General features: G+C 35.2%; 1 protein-coding gene across 3 annotated transcripts in view; it reads left to right on the forward strand.

The window, feature by feature from the left end:
* The first annotated feature begins 1,146 nt into the window (after positions 1 to 1,146).
* Positions 1,147 to 18,251, forward strand: part of LOC145686639 (protein MMS22-like) — a 120,567-nt gene continuing 103,462 nt past the window's right edge. Inside the window, exons 1-3 of one of the 3 annotated variants that reach the window (XM_081760107.1) lie at positions 1,147 to 1,417; positions 11,837 to 11,966; positions 13,346 to 13,574. In XM_081760107.1, the coding sequence (XP_081616233.1) occupies positions 11,846 to 11,966; positions 13,346 to 13,574 (350 nt within the window). In that variant the 5' untranslated portion in view covers positions 1,147 to 1,417; positions 11,837 to 11,845. Of the gene's footprint in view, positions 1,418 to 11,836; positions 11,967 to 13,345; positions 13,575 to 18,251 lie in introns of those variants that run through there. The other 2 variants (XM_081760106.1, XM_081760108.1) reach the window with 2 other exon arrangements.

Below are 18,251 nucleotides of genomic sequence, written 5' to 3' on the forward strand. Positions count from 1 at the left end.
AGCCTTGCCCACTGTAACTTGTAACAATAATTTTAGTCTGAGGCGCTTCATGAACCACACTATACGAATGCTTGTTAATAAGCTATTCAATTCTAGTTTTCATGAAACCAAGAAGTACATGGTTCCTGAAGTACCTCATACTGTATAATTGTTGTTGCAAGTTCGAAAAAGACGTCTACCGGAATATCTACACCAGGCGCGCACTCAGAAATATTTGTTAGGAGTTGTCCAAGCTTTGGAGTAGAATCCAATAGTATTGGACCAATACTACAAGCCACTAACCTTACGTAGTATTGAAAATGTATTATTATCAATCCGAAAAGGCGATAAGCAATTGTAAAATACTTCCACCTATATTTTCAGGGGGAAAAAAATATATAAAACTAGATTGTTTTTTTTTTTTTTTTTTTTTTTAATAAGAGAAAGAGTACAGATTATGTGTAAGATCAAATTTCAAATATAATTTTATTGAGAAAGTGTACAGTATATGTTGAATTAAAACTTTGGGAAGATCCGAACCCTCGTCTCCCCCGTGTGTGAGCCCCTGTCAACAACCATGCTTTGTTCCGATTGTTCTTTATGTGGTTTGTTGCAACATGTTTCATATGTGTAGATGTAACGGTGCTTCAGCTTCACATTTCTACAATATACTTTATTCTATAAACAATTTTACTTCTATGGCTACCATATGCGGAGAAAGGGAGAACTAATTTTATAAAATTCTCGTCTGGTTTTTTTTGTAAATTTATGTACAAAATTTACAAACCGGTTTCTTTTATTCTTTCATCTAGAAGTTACCAGAATCCTTTGTGTTTTTTGCATGAATAATCGTTTTCAGGCACATCACTAATGCATGCATATTGTCAATATGTTCTTGATAATTTGAGCATCCACAGACAATCATTTAAAATCATAAAAATTAAGTAGGCCCTATAAATACATTTTTTATTTTGACAACCTATTATTATTATTATTATTATTATTATTATTATTATTATTATTATTATTATTATTATTATTATTATTTACAATGATAAAATAAAATCTGGTTATTTACATTCTTTTAGTTGTTTTTTGCTCAGAATCTGGTTAGGGAAATAAATTGTGCTTGGCAGCTTTGGATTTGGCATGCTTAAAAAAAGAGTATCGAGGTGCGTCCTGGCGGCAGATGAGAAAGTTGTTTGTTTACGTTATTTATGTATAAGAAGGTGTCTAAGAGGTATTTAGAGTACTTGATCAAGAAATCACCATGTAAAATGTATAGAAGAGTTTCATGGAAAAAAAAATAAACAATTTCGCAATCCATTAATGTGAAGTTCATGGGTCATGATTATAATTATAAGCCCCTTTGTAATAGGAACTAGTCCGAACACATAGGTAATTCTACAACTTCGGACTTCTTGAGGTACGTGTTAAGGTAATTTTAGTGACTGTATTTTGAAGTAGTCAATAACAGCAACTTGTGTTGTTCCCGTACTGGTTTACTTTTGGCGCACCACTAGAAGGAAAGAATTGTTAAAAAATTAAAATTCTTTCAGTAATTTCCTTCTTACTGTACCCTGAAAGGTTTCCACTGAGCGACATGAGAATATTTTACTTAGCAGGGTTGGCTGGTTTAAACCAAGGTTTAAACCAGCTGGTTTTTTTAAAAAAACCAACAGGTTTAAACCAAAAAACAAAAAAAAATGTTCGTAAAAGTGTAAGTGTTTGTAAAATCTTGATGAACACACATTTGTGGGTTATCACGTTTCACTCCCGTATATTATTCGTATTATATTCAGACCTAAATTCCCCATTCATTACTCAAAAAGATTATACTACAAAAGCAACTTTTTTTTACAAGTTTATAAATGTTTATTTTGTGATTTTTTTGTAGTTGTTTGTTATGTAATTGCAATCGAAGAAAAATTCTAAATATTGTTTCGTTTCAATGTTTACTATTGATAAAATACATCGAAAATGCCGTATGGGGGGGGGGTCATACAGACCCCACGAGAGGCATTTAGTGAAATAAGCATCTTTGGTATCTATTTATGTATAAATGAGTCTGAGCCAAAGTGGACTCAAATAATTCGTATCTTTATTCCCTTTTCTTATTGATATGCAGATTAAGTCGGTGTATTTCTTTAATTTGGACCAATACAAGTCGTTGTTAACGAACTTGAACTAGATTAGTTCTTCTGTACTCCGTCGTACTTTGAAATTGTTCATATGTAATTAATTCTGTGTAATGGTTTCACTTGTGCAACTGTTTATCTTTTTGTCCTTCTGAAATGACTCTTGACAGTTATATTAAGAAGCATGTAAAGATCAGTACAACGTATTTTTTTTTATCAGGATTCCTTCGTGAGTGAGTCGGCAGACGTATCGCATTTGTGGCCAATTAGTCCTGGTTCCGAGTTCAAATGGAGGACAATTTCTCTCGGATGTAACTCGAGAAGCGGTTTTTATTCCGCTTTAAGCTTATGTGACCCCTTCCAGCATAACCCGGTTGTTGCATAATAACATCAAAGCGAAACAAACTTATTTCTGTCCATATATGATATGAATATATAGAGCAAATCATTTAAACCATAAAAACCTGGTTTAAACCAAAAAAACCGGGTTTTTTGGTTTTTTTAATAAAAACCATGGTTTTTGCCAACCCTGTTACTTAGCATAGATAAAATTCAAGGAGGGCACCAAAAGTAATTGTTGAAAATTTACAATTTTTTTTAGATTGTCGTATAAACATGTCTTCCGGATATGTGGCATAAAAGCTAGTGCAAAAACGAACAAACCTATGCTAGGTGTCTACTAAAAAGCACGAATGCTATTTATCCGAGTCAGGGCAGGGCGAAGTGGGTGGGCCTATACGGTGGTGCGTCCGAACGGAGCAGGTACATCAGCAATGATGGATATGCGCGTAAGCGAGTGTAATAAAAACAAGTTGTTTTTTGGCAGTGATACGGGTTTCAATAGCACTTGTCATGGTTTCATACTTCCAGTTTAACGCTCGAGTTGTAAACATAAAATACAGGTTCTATACACTGGCAGAAATATACCGCCGATGAAAAATAGCATTTAATAGATTCATCTTTCGTATGCACTCATTTTATCCGTCGTAAACCACTTGCAATGATTTTACACTAGCAACAATACACTTGTAAACCTAGAATACAGCTGTATTAATTTGTATTTACTTCTGTCGACTGCAAAAATTTGTTCCTTATAAACATGTCTTTTCATTCAAAATATTGAATTTTACATGTAGTAAATCTTCCAAAATGTTGTGCGCCAAAACTACCAGCACTTTTGTTTTCTCCTCACCGCTGTACATTTTAGCGGAACCATGAAAAGGACTATTTTTCTGCTTTACATAAGAATTACTAATTTACATGAAAGTCCAGGAAAGATGTGTCGGTGCATGTTAAGTTTAAAGATGTATATCATTTAAAAAATATAGAGGACTTGGCATCGAAAGGTATTGATGCAGATATAGAATCTGAATCATAGATCTCTAAAATTTACAGAACAAATAGCCTACATAGTGTGACATATATATAAGCAAACAAAACCGTGCAGGTTTACGATACACCCTCAAACTTTAAAATATATTTAGTTTACTTTTCTACTTTAATGATTCCGTAAAGCATTCTGCGGTTTTGTTGTTTTCGCGTAGGCCCAAGTAATTGCGTACAGATTGATAGTAAGCGTGCAGCCTGATGCAGCATAGAAATAGCGTGCTCTCATGTTACCTTGTATCATATTGTCCCGATGGCAGATCTTTCTTTGTCTTTCTGCGAAGAGCTTTTGTGAGTCAAAAATTTTCTGTAGAAGAAACACTTGTGATCGTTAAAAATATGCTTTACGCGACGTAAAAATCAGTTCAAACTGTATTTATGCGAGTTGTCCGTGCATTTAAGATATCTACACATGGCATGCATGTTTTTTCTTTTCTGTTGGCTATATTTTCTTACAATTCTTTCTGGCATTTTCTTACAATTCTTTCTGGCAATTTTTCTGCACAGGCGCGCAAATTTTCTGCGATCACATCGCAGATCGCAGCATGTTCTGCTATGAGGCATATTGTGTACAATTCTTTTATCAAGAAGTTCACTGGTAGGACCTTAGAAATGATTTCTTGATGTAGGAGTTGCGTTTTTAGGTACAGATTCATTTTAGTATGACAAGAAAAACTACTAAATACCTTGTACTAGGTGTCTACTAAAAGAGGTTAAATGCTGTATCGCCGGACCGGTTTTTAGAAATTTACCGGGTGGATTGTAGAATTTATTTTGGTTTGTGAGGAAGGGCGAGGGAAAGTCAGGTGAGAGAAATAGTTGAAGTTAAGAAAGTGGTTGTTGTGGACTGCTTTTGATGTTGTAAACATCACTGTATGTGGAGGCAGAAGGGACTATTTAGTGGAGAGGTATACTAGTTATGATTTAGTAACGGGAAAGGCAATGAGGAAATGGCATGTAAATGTCAAGATCAGACATAGTATCGTGTTTGAGTTTTTTAGAATTATTCAAAAATAACGAACATCAGTTGTTGAAATTGTGTGAGACACACTTTTGCAATCGGAGCGTTACTAGTGTGAACCTAGCCAAAACCCAGCTGCTTTCACTACCCTCGCTCACACTCATACCACCGTCGTAGTCTATGGACCAGTATAGGTAAGGTGAGTATAATTTGGGGGTACCAGATTTCCTTCGAACTACAATTGTATTGGTACCTGAGGACCACGAAAAACTATGATGGCCGTCTCGGAACGGTAGCTTTTCAAGATGGCGCCCAAGTCGATTTATAAAACTGCCAATATCTCGGCTTCTAATTATCGAATTTTATTTTATTTATTTATTTTTTGTTACGATAGCTCATTATATTTGCGACAAGTAGCATTGTCATCATTTTGCCGTATCTTGGGCGATATATGAGGAAAGTAACAAAAAATTAATTTCGAAGCGCTTCAAGTTTTATTTAATCCATATTGATCGTAACAACAAAAGATTTTATGAAAAAAATACTTCGACCAAAAGAGAAGAGACATTAATTAGCTTTCGTTTGATGTATTTGTGAACATTCTATCAACAATACAGCCGGAAATATCAAGATTTGAATGTTCAAAGGTGTGCGCGGCAGCAATGTAATTCAATGTAAACAATGAATATTGAGGCGGAATGTTTCCATAAACTCACCGAGTTAATGGCATTGTAATTCAGAAAGTATCAGACTGTTGTCTACCTCAGACCTGTATTAAATAAGAAGAAAAGGTGCATGGTATTTCATCATATACCTTTAGCAGAATATATTGCAGGTAAGAAGATTGAATCTCCTAACGTTACAACACAGCCAATTCCTGATTGCCTTAGCTTGTTTTCGGAATCTAAACGGAAAAATTTACTTTGGGTTCTAAGTCAGCATTGCAACTCTGGAAATTAGACAGCTCTTGGACAGGATTTAATATACTAGCCAGGAACAACGTTAACCAAATCCAATAGCTTATTTGCCTTCCATAAATCACCCAGCAACTGATAAGTCAACAGTTTATGAAATATTGCCTGAATGCAATTAAATAAAGTCAAGACTAAATTTGGGAAACATTTTTGTTGTTGTAAATCGGGCCATATTTTCAAAAGCAACAGAATTTAAATGGATACATGTCAATGAATTTAACAGTATTTTCGTAATGATGAGACCTTTTCACATATTTTGTAACCTACTTTCTAATATTGGGAAGTTATTGGTAATGCTGGACTTAGACTTAGCAGTAGAATTGCAATTGGCTTCATTTCTTAAGTTTTAGACGGAAAGGAATACAACCGTGCTGTAAGACTTCACGAATGAGTCTACAAAGCCTTAATGAGAATAATTTGGAATGAGTTCTTGGATAATGTCGAAGTCGAAAATATTCAGCTTCCTTTTACAGTTACATAATTAAATTAGTTATTTTGTTCATTTGCTGAAAACATATCTCAAAACAGTTTTGAAACGTTATACGGAGACGACAAAATCAAAGAAATTTTTATTCTTTTCGAAGGTTATCTGAATCATTAGAGACATGAGAATGGAGTACTTTCGTCTTTCTGGATATTTTACACAGATTTAGTGGAGTTAGTGTTAGCCTTGATTCAAAGGAAGGTTATTGGTTACACTTATCTTTCGTGTTTGCAAGAAATGATTCCATGGTGTTTTCTTTTGATAAAATGAGTTATGCAATTTACTGATCAATTCAATTGACTGAACTATCCTAATTGGAAATTACAAATCTTTCCATTTTTAAGTTCTACATGTCTGTAGAATGTTCTGTCGAGCTTAAGTCAAAGAATGCATTTGCACGAATTCCGGCTTTACAAGAGACAGTGAATAAAGATACACAGAAAGCAGGTGGGACAAAAGGATTCAGTTTAAAACTTGGAGTAGTGAGTAAATACTATTTAACCACAGGATATCGAGCTTCAGCACTGGAAAGATTCGAAAATTTGTGGAAATCATTCTAGACAAGAAATGCCAGCATCCGGATCTTCAGAAGACTCGTATTTCTAAAGACGAACAAGTCTCGGCCTTAGTTGAGCTTTCGTAAAATGAGTGGACCAACCCTTTCGACAAAAATACCTCAACATTACACGTTTCAAAGGCTTAGGAGCGCAGACAGAAGTTCAAAATGATTTATTATTGGCAAGACAGAAAAGAGAAAAAGCTTACCAAGACTTTCAACATGATCGTTTAGAAAAGAATAAATGTTTCTTTGACTCTACAAAAAACGTTCAGTTACGAACTTTCAAAACTAACTGCAACCTAAACATAGAGGAACTTTTCAATCATCCTTTGGATCCTTTGCCATTGAGTCTAGCGTATCCTGATGGTACTTTAAGGAAAATTAAGCCACACTAGCGAACTTTCTTGAGGGTATGGTTTCATCTACTAACCGTCCACAAGGCAAATCTACAACAGTTATTGACGCAATGGAGCTTATAAGCTACATGGATAAAATTTACTTTTGATGAAATATCTCATTTAATACTGCTAGAAGTTTTAAAAGTAGGTCATGTCAGTGACCAAATAGACGTAGTTTTTGACATTTATAAACAGAAATCGATACAGTCCGCTGAAAGAACTTTGAGAGGTGCTGATGAAGGAATAACATTTCATGTTTTGAAGAGTGCATATAAAGTACAAACTGGAAGCGACTCTTAAGAAGTAATGATAGCAAGAATAAGCTAACGAGATTCCTAGCAGAAAGTTGGCACCAAAAGGAAAAAAAAAAATGGCTTTGAAAGGGAAAAAAATTGTTCGTAATGTATGAAAACAAGTGTTTTAAAAGTACAGGAAAAGATATCAATGGAGTACCAGAACTGTCATCTTCTCAAGAAGAAGCTGATACGAGAATGATGTTACAAATTAAACATGACTCACAAGAGATTTCAAATGTTATATGTAAATCAAATGACACGGATGTGTTCGTTCTGTGTGCATATTGAAAATCAAAGTAATGTTTCCATTAAATGTGGAACAAAAAAAAAAAAAAAAAAAAAAAAAAAAAAAAAAAAAAAAAAAAACGAATTCGACTTATTAATGTAATGAAACTTGTCTCAGTTTTGTGATCTCCTTTATTGTCGGCTTTACCATCCCTTCACACAATGACTGGTTTTGATTCAGTTAGTGCTATTTGTAGTCAAGGAAAATTAAATGCAATTAAACTGTTGCGAAATGATGATAAATGTATAAATTTATTTCCTTTCTTTGGAAGAGATTGGAATATAAACAGTGAACTTTTCAGCCAACTACAAAAGTTTGTTTGCTTCCTGTATTTGAGACATAAGCGTATTGATCAAGTAAATGAGGCACAATACCAATTATTTCGAAGTAAACGAAGTGTAATCGATTCTGTTCAACTTACTCCCTGCGAAGATTGCTTCTATCAGCATACTCTCAGAGCAAGTTAGCAGTCTACAATTTGGAAACGATGCCTGGAGAACTTTCTTGAAATTCCGAGCCTGGAAACCATAGCTGGACAATTGACGAGAGTGGACATCTGTTCAGTAGATGACCGATTACCAGCTCCAAAGACTGTCTTGAGTCTTTTGAGGTGCCCTTGTTTTCGTTCCTGTAAGCTACCTAGCAGTTCTTGTTTGCTTAATAACATGAAGAATACACTTGCTTGTAAGTTCGCAGACTGTGACAACCTACCTCAAACAGATCCTGAGGAGTATACAGTTAACGAAGAGATTGGGTTTTCAGACAGTGAAGAGGAGAACTAAAATTTGCAAGGAAAGTTTACATTTCAAAAGAGTAAAATAATATGGAATGTAGCTCGTGTTACGTGCTTTTTGCAGAACAGAAGTTTTATTTTAAAAATCATTTTTTTTCTTTGAGTTTTCTGAACGCCGCACCTTTGAACATTCAAATCTTGATATTTCCGGCTGTATCATTGATAGAATGTTCACAAATGCATCAAACGAAAGCTAATTAATGTCTCTTCTCGTTTGGCCAACGCATTTTTTCATAAAATCTTTTGTTGTCACGATTAATATAGATTAAATAAAACTTAAAGCGCTTCGAAATTCATTTTTTGTTATTTTCCTCATATATCGTCCAAGATACGGCAAAATGATGACATTACTTTTTCAAATATAATGAGCATTTTTATATATATATAGCGTTAAAATTCGATAGTTAGGAGCCGAGATATTGGCAGTTTTATAAATCGACTCAGGCACCATCTTTGATTCGACGCCGTCTTAAAAAGCTACCGTTCCGAGACGGCCGTCATAGTTTTTCTTGGTCCTCAGGAACCAATACAATTGTGGTTTGAAGGAAATCTGGTACCCCCAAATTGTACTCAAATCTTGTCTTTCCCATAGACTATCGCTGACGCACCTACTCCCTATCCCTCCCGTGCTGGCCCACTATCTTCGTCCTGCCCTTACTCGGGTAGCTTTTGTGCTTTATAGTCGCACCTAGCACAGGTAGGTTGGTTTAAACCAAGGTGGTTTGAACCAGCTGTTTTTTTTTTTTTTTTTTAACTGATTTAAACCAAAAAACGAATAATGTTCGTAAAATCTTGATAAACACACATTTGTTGGTTATCACGTTTCACTCCCGTATATTATTCGTATTATATTCAGACATAAATTTAAATTCTCCATTCATTACTCAGAAAGGTTATACTACAAAAGCAACTTTTTTTAAATAAGTTTATGAATGTTTCTTGTGTGATTTTTTTGTAGTTTTTATTTTGTTATGCAATTGCAATCAAAGAAATTCTAAATATTGTTTCGTTTTAATAATGTTTACCGTTGATAAAATAATCGAAATGCCGTACTTTGGTGGGGGGGTCATACAGTCCCCATGAGAGGCATTTATTGAAATCAGAAGTATCTTTGGTATCTATTTATGTATAAATGGGTCAGAGCCAAACTGGGCACAAATAATTCGTATCTTTATTCACTTTTCTTACTAGTATATAAATTAAGTCGTTGTATTTCCTTAACTTGGAATGATAAAAGTCGTAGCGAACTAACTTTGACTAAGTTAGTTCTTTTGTATAATGGTTTCACTTGTTTATCTTTTTGTCCTTCTGGAATGATCCTTGACAATTAGATTAACAAGTATGTAAAGATTAGTACAATGTATTTTTATCAGGAGTCCATCATGAGTGAATCGGCAGACGCTTCGCATTTGTGGCCAATTAGTCCCAGTTTCGAGCACAAATGGAAGACAATTTCTATCGGATGTAAGCCGAGGAGCGGTTTGGATTCCGCTTTAAGCTTGTGTGACCCTTCTAGCATAACCTGGTTGTTGCATAAGGCGAAACAAACTTGTTTCTGACCATAACCATGGTTTTTTGCCAACCCTGATTTTTTGTACTGCAGTTTTTTTGTCATGCATCCGGACGCCGTATTTATACGCAAGTAGTAACTTTCTATTCCAAATTGTAAAAGTTTAGACACTGCTGTTTAGAAGGTAGTTGACTTATAACTGAATCTAACCTAGTCTAATGTAACGTAATCTAACGTAAGGTAATGTACTCTAACCAAATGTAAGCAAAAATAAAACCTTTTGGCACTTTTTTTTCCTTCGATTATCATGTGGTCCCGCGATACAGTACAAATGTTTCTAAAAGCAAGAATGTTATCTAACAGAATCAGGACAGGACAGGCGCGTCAACAACGGAGGGTGTGCGCATAAACGAGGATAGTGCGAAACCAACTATCACTTGTGCTAGGCTGGTACTAAAATCGAAAATACTGTATAACGAGTCAGAACAGGAATGCAGTAGAGGGTACCCACCCGGTTGCGTCCGTGGAGAGCAGGCGCGTCAGCGACGTATGGTATGAACATAAATGAAGATAGTGGAAAAAACACTTTATGTCGAACACAAACAGCGCACCTGTATAGGTTACAGCATTTGATATAGTTTCACAGTATTCACACTAGGAACTATATACTTGTAAACGTACAATACACGTTCGCTGCATTGTGCAGAAATACTCAACCGATGAAAATTAATGTTGCACAGACATCTTTAATATGTGCTCACTCATTTTAACCGTAATAGGCCTATATGGCACTTGTAATGGTTTGGGACTTGATTCATAAAATAATGCTTTCCTGTATTATGCAGAAGGGCTCCGCCAATGGGGGTTTAAGGCATTACTCGAGCAGACTGTTCTACCAAATTTTGACACATTTCCTATATTTTTAGGTTAAGTTAGAACTTTGTATCTTTTATTTTTATTTTTTTTTTTATTGTTTTTGTTTTTTACAGCACAGAAAGTGAGAAACAAACATTGCAGGTAGTGATTTCTATTAGTTGATAATAATAGAATAAGTTGAGAAAGTTAGCAATATATAACATACGTCAAAGTAAGAGCCTCTGGCACATCTAGAAAGTTTCACCTCGATCCAACACTCTCCCCAAATAATGATAATTAAGTTTTGTAGTACAATTATCTTCATACAAATTTTAGCACTGGACATTATTTTGTTGCGGGTTTTTAGTCTGTAATAATGAGTTATAAGCAGGCTTTCCAGTGCTCCTATTTTTCCTATATGTTTGCGTCTCTTTCTATAAACTCCTACATTTTCTACATTTTGGCGAAACGTCCTATATTTTTATAGCATTGGTACTTCAGCTTGTGAAAATAACATAAGGAAATAAGATGTAAATGGTTGGAGGGCCTTTTGTCTCCACAGTAGAGTGGTTGAATGGAGACTCTTCTGTGTTTCGTCCTTTTCTGCTTATTGTTTAAAGATAACTACACCAAACAATATACAATCAGCGCAAAAAGTATTCGTACACCTACAAAATGCAATAAAAAATAAACTAGTGTCGTTATATTCGTTAAAAAGTTCTATGGAGTAATGATTTTAAAGACTTTTAAATAATTTATTTAGGTGTATCAATACTTTTTGCACCAACTATAGGCAAACAATTGTAGAATATGTTACACATAGTCAAATCTTACCTTAAAAACTCCAGCTGTAGAATGTTTACAGATCCTTTTTACACTTTCCTTATGGTCGTTGCTTAGTACTGGAGAGCTACGTACGAAGACACTTTAAAAAAAAAAAAAAAAAAAAACTCGTATAAAATTTTGCAACGAGATAATTACCCATTTAGTTATATTTAGAGTAGAATATATGTTCATATAACAATTGGTGTAATTTTTTTTTATACCTATTGGATAATTGAAATGTTCCTTTTTCCCAACTTGACGAAACCTACATTTTTTCGTCGTGACTTTTTTTTTCATTGGAAAGCCTGGTTATAAGTTACCTTAATTACGTAATTTGTTTGGTAATTCGTGCCAGTTATCCAAATATTATATGCTATTTTCCTTTTAAACAGTTTCAAAGGATGGACGAGGACATGAATTGGCTTCCCTTGTCACCGGCATCTCCAGAACTAGGAAGAGATACTAATGCTCGAATTTTCCATCATAAAGCTCAGGATAACGATCACAGGTTTGATTTAAACGGTAGGTTGTTGAAATATCATTAATTTTAAAACTCAATCTAATATTGAATATCTGACGTTATGCATTTTATTTTCCTTTAAATTTTTCTTTTCTCCGTTTGTGACCTGAATATGACGCATGTAATTGAACGACAGAATTTATACACAACGATTCTTCAATATTTAAAGACTTTTTGTGATTAATATTGTGCAGACTTCTTCATATTGTTAAATAACTTGCGAGTTGTATAACGAGACAATAAATATATCAGAGTAAAAGTAAAAATCCCATGTGTGTGTGTGTATATGAGTCTAAAGGTACTGATGTGATTGTTTAGAATCTGTACAAACTGAAGTTAGTATTAAATATACATTTTTCTCCTCCTCCTTTCTACACCCTTACGACGAGCTATCCGAAACTTGAAAGGTAAATTGCTTTATTTAGTAAGTACTTGTTCTAGGGGAACGTACGTATCATTTATCTTGATTTGGACAAAGTCCGTAAAAACTACGTATACAGTTGAATAGATGATGTCTGCGAAGTGTTTTCAAAGCTGAATTATCATTACAATATTTAGTATGGTCTTTCTTCAACAGATACTGGTATTCTCATTACTGTAACATGTGATGTATGACGTATGATAGTGCCAGTATGCTTGATATGTGAAGAGATGAAATACATTTTAAAAAGGAATTTCAAGTTTGATCATGTCGCTGAAGTTCAGCGTCAGTGGAAGAGGCTTGAGTTTCAAACAGAATTTTTTGCACTCTTGACGATTGCACGGTTTTGTGACAAAATCGAGACTCATAGTGTATCATTCGTGATGTACACAAGGGAAGACTTCGTGCAGCTATAAGTCCTGCTTCTTAGGCTATGGTTTTAGAAAATTAACCGTCATGAAGATGGTCACATCTGTTCAGAAAACGCCATGCTACATACTGTAATGATATTCCAAGTCGACTTAGAGAACAATACACAGATACCATCTGTTAAATTGTGTGTACTTTTTACTCAAGCTTTTAATTTAACTTCCACCGATTATAGTTCGAGACTAAGGGAGAAGGAGGAAGAAGAACCAAGCTGTGAAATGAAGAATGTGGGAGGAAAGAGAAGAACCCTGGAGGAAAGGGGCACACAGTGTTTGTCCACCGTCACTAGCTGGGGTCAAACCATGGATCCCACGCACCAGACGTGAGCACTCTGCCACTGAGCTACCACCCCTGTCAAAAAAGTCTAACATAAATTACTAAAAATAGATCTTGTTGCAATCTCATCGAGTGCAATGAGGAATTTTAACTTAAAATTGTGTATAAATATAATTATGTATTTATTTTTCAACTTTATTTTGTTGTCGATCATGATACAGAATATCCTGCAATTGATTCATTTTTACATTTCAGAGGTGGATACAAGAGAATGCAAATTCTTCAACTGTTTAGGGGAACTAAGCAGAAATAGCACAGAGTTTCATGAAGAAAGTTATCTAGCTTCTGGCGAAATTTCGTTCCTGTTTAATGTCACGAATTCATTAATGGATGGCAAAATTAATAGAATTAATCTGTTCGGAGAAGAGTTCTGTGGAGGTTCAGCTCTTCTTTTAAATGGTAATCATCTTCTGATGGAAGTGAGGTTAGTAGTGATAGTTGTTCACTGTTAGGATCTATCAAATTTTTTGTCAGTGACTTCCAATCTTTTTATACTCAGTAACATCTTAACACTTAATGTCGTACGATCTCTTAAAAAAGTAATTACAGGAGTAATTTAATAGATTAGTTGGAGCGAAAGGGAGTCTACGTAAATCCTAAAATCCTTATACACCGCTTGTGTGATTTTCCATTCGAGCAACGATCCTGCCCGTCTTAACGTCTGCATCTTATTATCTGTATTATATTTGGTGATGAGTGGCTCTTGTGAAGTGTCACATTGTATAGGTTTCTCTATTTGCACGTTTGTTCGTATTCGCTCTACCCTTTTTCCTTCTTTTTAACACTGATTGAGTTCATAAGATTACTTAATTACGTAATTAATTAAAAAATCAATATTATACTAACTAAATTACCCAAATAGTGACGGCAAATCGACGCTGTGTTTCAATGACCCATTGTCATTTTCATATGTGTATTTTAAGAAATGACGCTGCTTGGAGAACTAAATAATGTTTTGATCAATTTCCTTGATTGTACAGACAGTTTCAGTGTTTCTTGAATCACCATTGTAAAAGCCACTCTTCCCTCTCCTGCTGTATTTCTAATGGAAATAAATAAAAACACCCCATATTAAGAAGTATCTTTGAAGTTATTTGTGTCGCAAGTATTCTAGTTACAGAAGAGAAAATAACAAGTGAGGGAGACATGAGTGAACCATCATTTTTAATACTAGAGCAGAAGAAAAATTGAATTACAGTTTAGTGATCTAACGGAGTGAAATGTTTTCTTTAAAATTATGCCACAGATATAAATTTGGTCAACATGTTAGCAAAAACAAAGCAGGTAAGAAGTGCCGTATTTACACGATCCTAAGACGTACTTTTTTGTCGACTTTTTTGCCTCCAAAATCAAGGTGCGTCCAGGCCATATTAGATGAAGTTTTGCCAAAAATTGCTAATCCCGTTAGTCACGATTCTGTAAAGAATGTGTATTTTGTGTGTACGAACAGAATGCAGAACTAAAATTGTGCATTTTACGCGAAATAAAAACCCTTTAAAATTAGCCCTCAAACCAGTAACAAATGAAAGAAATGAATCATTCATGTACCATTATACTATATGATACCGATAATGGATTGCTATAAAACTGACGCAAACAAGTGGAGTACCGTTATTACATTAGGAAGAAAAAGTACCTGAAGATGCACATGAATATACCGTAAATTCCAGCAGTAAGTTCACTGTTTCTTTATTTTCCCATATCATTATTTGTTTTCCCATGTTTATTATTATTATTATTATTATTATTATTATTATTATTATTATTATTATTATTATTATTATTATTATTATTATTATTATTATTATTATTTTCATTCCTTAAAATCAATGCAGTGTAGGTTCTTTTCATTTTCGCCAAGGGTGCGTCTTACATTTTTCGCGTAAATACGGTATTTTTCATATAATTTGGTATGGCATTTGCAAGGAACAGAATTTTTTAGAATATGAGCATGAAGATGATGACAACGGTCATTGAAACATACAGTTAACTTGCCGTTGCCGTGAAGGTGTTTTTGTTAGTATAACTCTAATTCTTTACTGATTGACCTTTCTTGTGTATATATGAATACGTATATAGCTTCGGAGACCAGAATTGAATTCCTGATGTGGGTCCTTCAGATTCCACGTTAAGCCCTCTGATTATATAGCCTTCGTGCTAAAATAGATGTTAAATTCCAGAAACTAACTATGCAGAACACTGATCTGGAGGGAGTAAGCAAAGGCCTGGAAATACATTTGTAATTTTGAAATGTAACCTTGACACTTTTTAAAATGTTTCATATACAAGACTGAGCTCCAGTTGGATGCTACTAAACGAAGATAATCGCCAGTGGAGAAATTCAATGATGATGTAATTCTGAAAATAAAGGAAGAAAAAGAATGGAGAAAACGAATTACAGAGTTAATGCTGTTAATGGTTCTATATTTGATATTATCCGTTAATTTCGTGCATTTTTAAATTGTTGTTAATTGACACTATATTCTCCCCTTTTCTCCTTGTGTCTCAACTTGTAAATTTTCACAAATATTATACAAATCAGAAACCCTCAGTTATATTTGCAACCTAAGGAGAAATACGCTTAGTACGGATAAGTTCTCCGACTCGTTTGAGTGTTACCGAATTTTGCATTTTCAATATTTACAATTTTGAAATTCAAATATTAACTAGCTCAGAGTTCGGTCAATTTTTGTTCATTTTGGTCCACCCAAGAAAAAAAAATTGTATCATTCAAATAAACGAGGGAGGGTGCAGAATATTAGAAATGTTTGGTAGCTGAGTGGTGAGAGAAGGGAGTATAAGTATCATAACAGCCTTCTTGAATAGGAAATTTCACTTTCCATCCATCTTGTTTTACTGGGTATAGTAATAAATTGTATGGGAAAGTTAGTCACTTTCCTAAAATAGAATTGTGGCCCCGTGTAGCGTTGCTGCTAACGCTTTCGCCTTTGGTGCAAGCAGTTCCGGATTCAATTCCTGGTCGGGACACTCGGACGGAAAGCCTTTTCAGCCAGCCATCCTGATTAAGGTTTTCCTGGGGTTTTCCTCGTCCACATCAGGCAAATGCCGGGATGGTACCTGACAAAAGTCCCAGGCTGCTCCCTTCATTCCCGGTAGTGTGATCGCCGAGGGACGACATCCCTCATACGTGACGGACTTCAATGATAATAAATACCGAAGGCCAGAAATATAATTCCTAATCTTAATCTAAAATAGAATGTAACGAATTCTTCTCAAACCGCGGAAGTTGTACAACGTTGGAACTTACGTAGTGTCAAGTCGTAATTTTATTTTAAAAATGTGCTTTACAAACGTAGTTTAAAAGCTAATTGCCCCTTGAGTTTTATACTAATAAGAAACGGGAAATTCTTATGTCAGTGGATAACCTTTCTCCCACTTTCCCCTGACAAAACCTGAAACGACGCTCCTGGTTCTAACATATAGTAACTTTACTCTGTCATAAAGCTTATAATACTGAGTTACAAGTAAATGTAATGTTACTTTATTTCCTTGTATCTTCAACCCTTTTGGACATATATTAACAGAGTACAGCATAATGTTTTCAGACACTAATTCTGGCACCATGCTGATTTCGATGGGGTTTTGATGGCTCCAAAGATCACCGAACAAGGGTATGTTGTAATGAGACTCAAATTGGCAGAGAGACACCTAACAAAACAAATAAAACAGAATGTTAGTCATCATAGTCAATTCGTAGGTATGATATTTCTCTTACTGCCATCTTTATCTTTTTGAAATCATTCTAGATTTAAAATGTAAATCATGTATCAAATTTGCGACTTAAAATTACTTTCTTTAAATGTGTAACATAGAAGTATGTTGATCGTACACCGTACAGGCAACCAAATTACGGCATACATACAGTAATGTTGTTCAGTTTCCAATCCTGTCTGTTAAAAATACAGGAGAAATGAGTCAGATCTAAGGGAATTGATAAGGATCTAGGATCTTTTCTTTTTTAAATCTGGAAGACGGTCTAGGTTTTTGTGACCAGAAGTATACATTACGCCTGAGAACAGACCCGTTACTCTGAAACAGAGATGTTCACCCTCAGATTCCCTGGCTCAAAATGACGCGAGGACGATGGAGAACTCCCTTCGCGAGGGCCAACTGTCATTGCGTGGGCGAGGATAAATTTCCAACACGAGAGCGAGGACGATGGACAACTCCCTTCGCGATGGCGAGGGTGAACGAGCGTGAGGGCCAACTGTCACTGCGAAGGTACGCGAAGGCGAGGACAAATTTCCAACACGCGGGCAATGGGCAACTCCCTACGCGATGGCGAGGGTGAATGAGGGCGATGGTCAACTGCCACTGCGAGGGCGAGAGTAAGTGAGGTCGAAGTAAAATGAACAACTATACTCTGAATACCATCTGCATTAAACTGTTTAACAATAGTACGTTTTCTCCTCTTCTTCACATCCTGTTTCGGCAACATACGGCCATGAAAGACACAACGGTAGCGAAGTGTACTCTAAACTGCAAAATTAAAGCAATTTAAATTTGTTCCATCATTCAACAATACTGATTGGTGATACCCGAAATTGGTCAGTTTGATGTTGCAATCTCTGTTTGCTTCCCATTTAATAGTTTTCGCCTAACGAGACTGCGGAAGTAATGTGATGCCACACACACGTTCTAGAGATGTACCGACATATCAATATCAGTAATATCGGCAACTTTTCAGAGTATCGGTATCGATCAGCAAATGAACACCGATATTTACCGATACATTTTCCGACATATTTTCAATGTGTTTAATATTGACACTTATATTTCATCGATTTCTTTATGAATCTGTACGCCTTTGATTTGCACTACTCGCACTCAACTGATATTTTTTCTCCCTCCGTGCCAAAATACTGGTGAAGAAAAGCCAAAAATTCTCAGTCAGATGGATCCTCAGTCAAAAATCCTATGGCGCCCAAAGAAAATTTTCTAGGAGGGCCATTCCATGGTTGCTATATTACGTATACATTTTCGTGAGCCAGGTGGGGCAGAGCCCGCCGTGTCCTCCCAGTTCGGGCGCCCATGGTCAAGATAGCAGACCCGTCATTTCAATCCCAAACGAGACAGGTTT

The sequence above is a fragment of the Thermobia domestica genome, chromosome 5 (genome assembly GCF_964235325.1).
Source record: "Thermobia domestica chromosome 5, izTheDome1.hap1.1, whole genome shotgun sequence".
NCBI classification, from domain to species: domain Eukaryota; kingdom Metazoa; phylum Arthropoda; class Insecta; order Zygentoma; family Lepismatidae; genus Thermobia; species Thermobia domestica.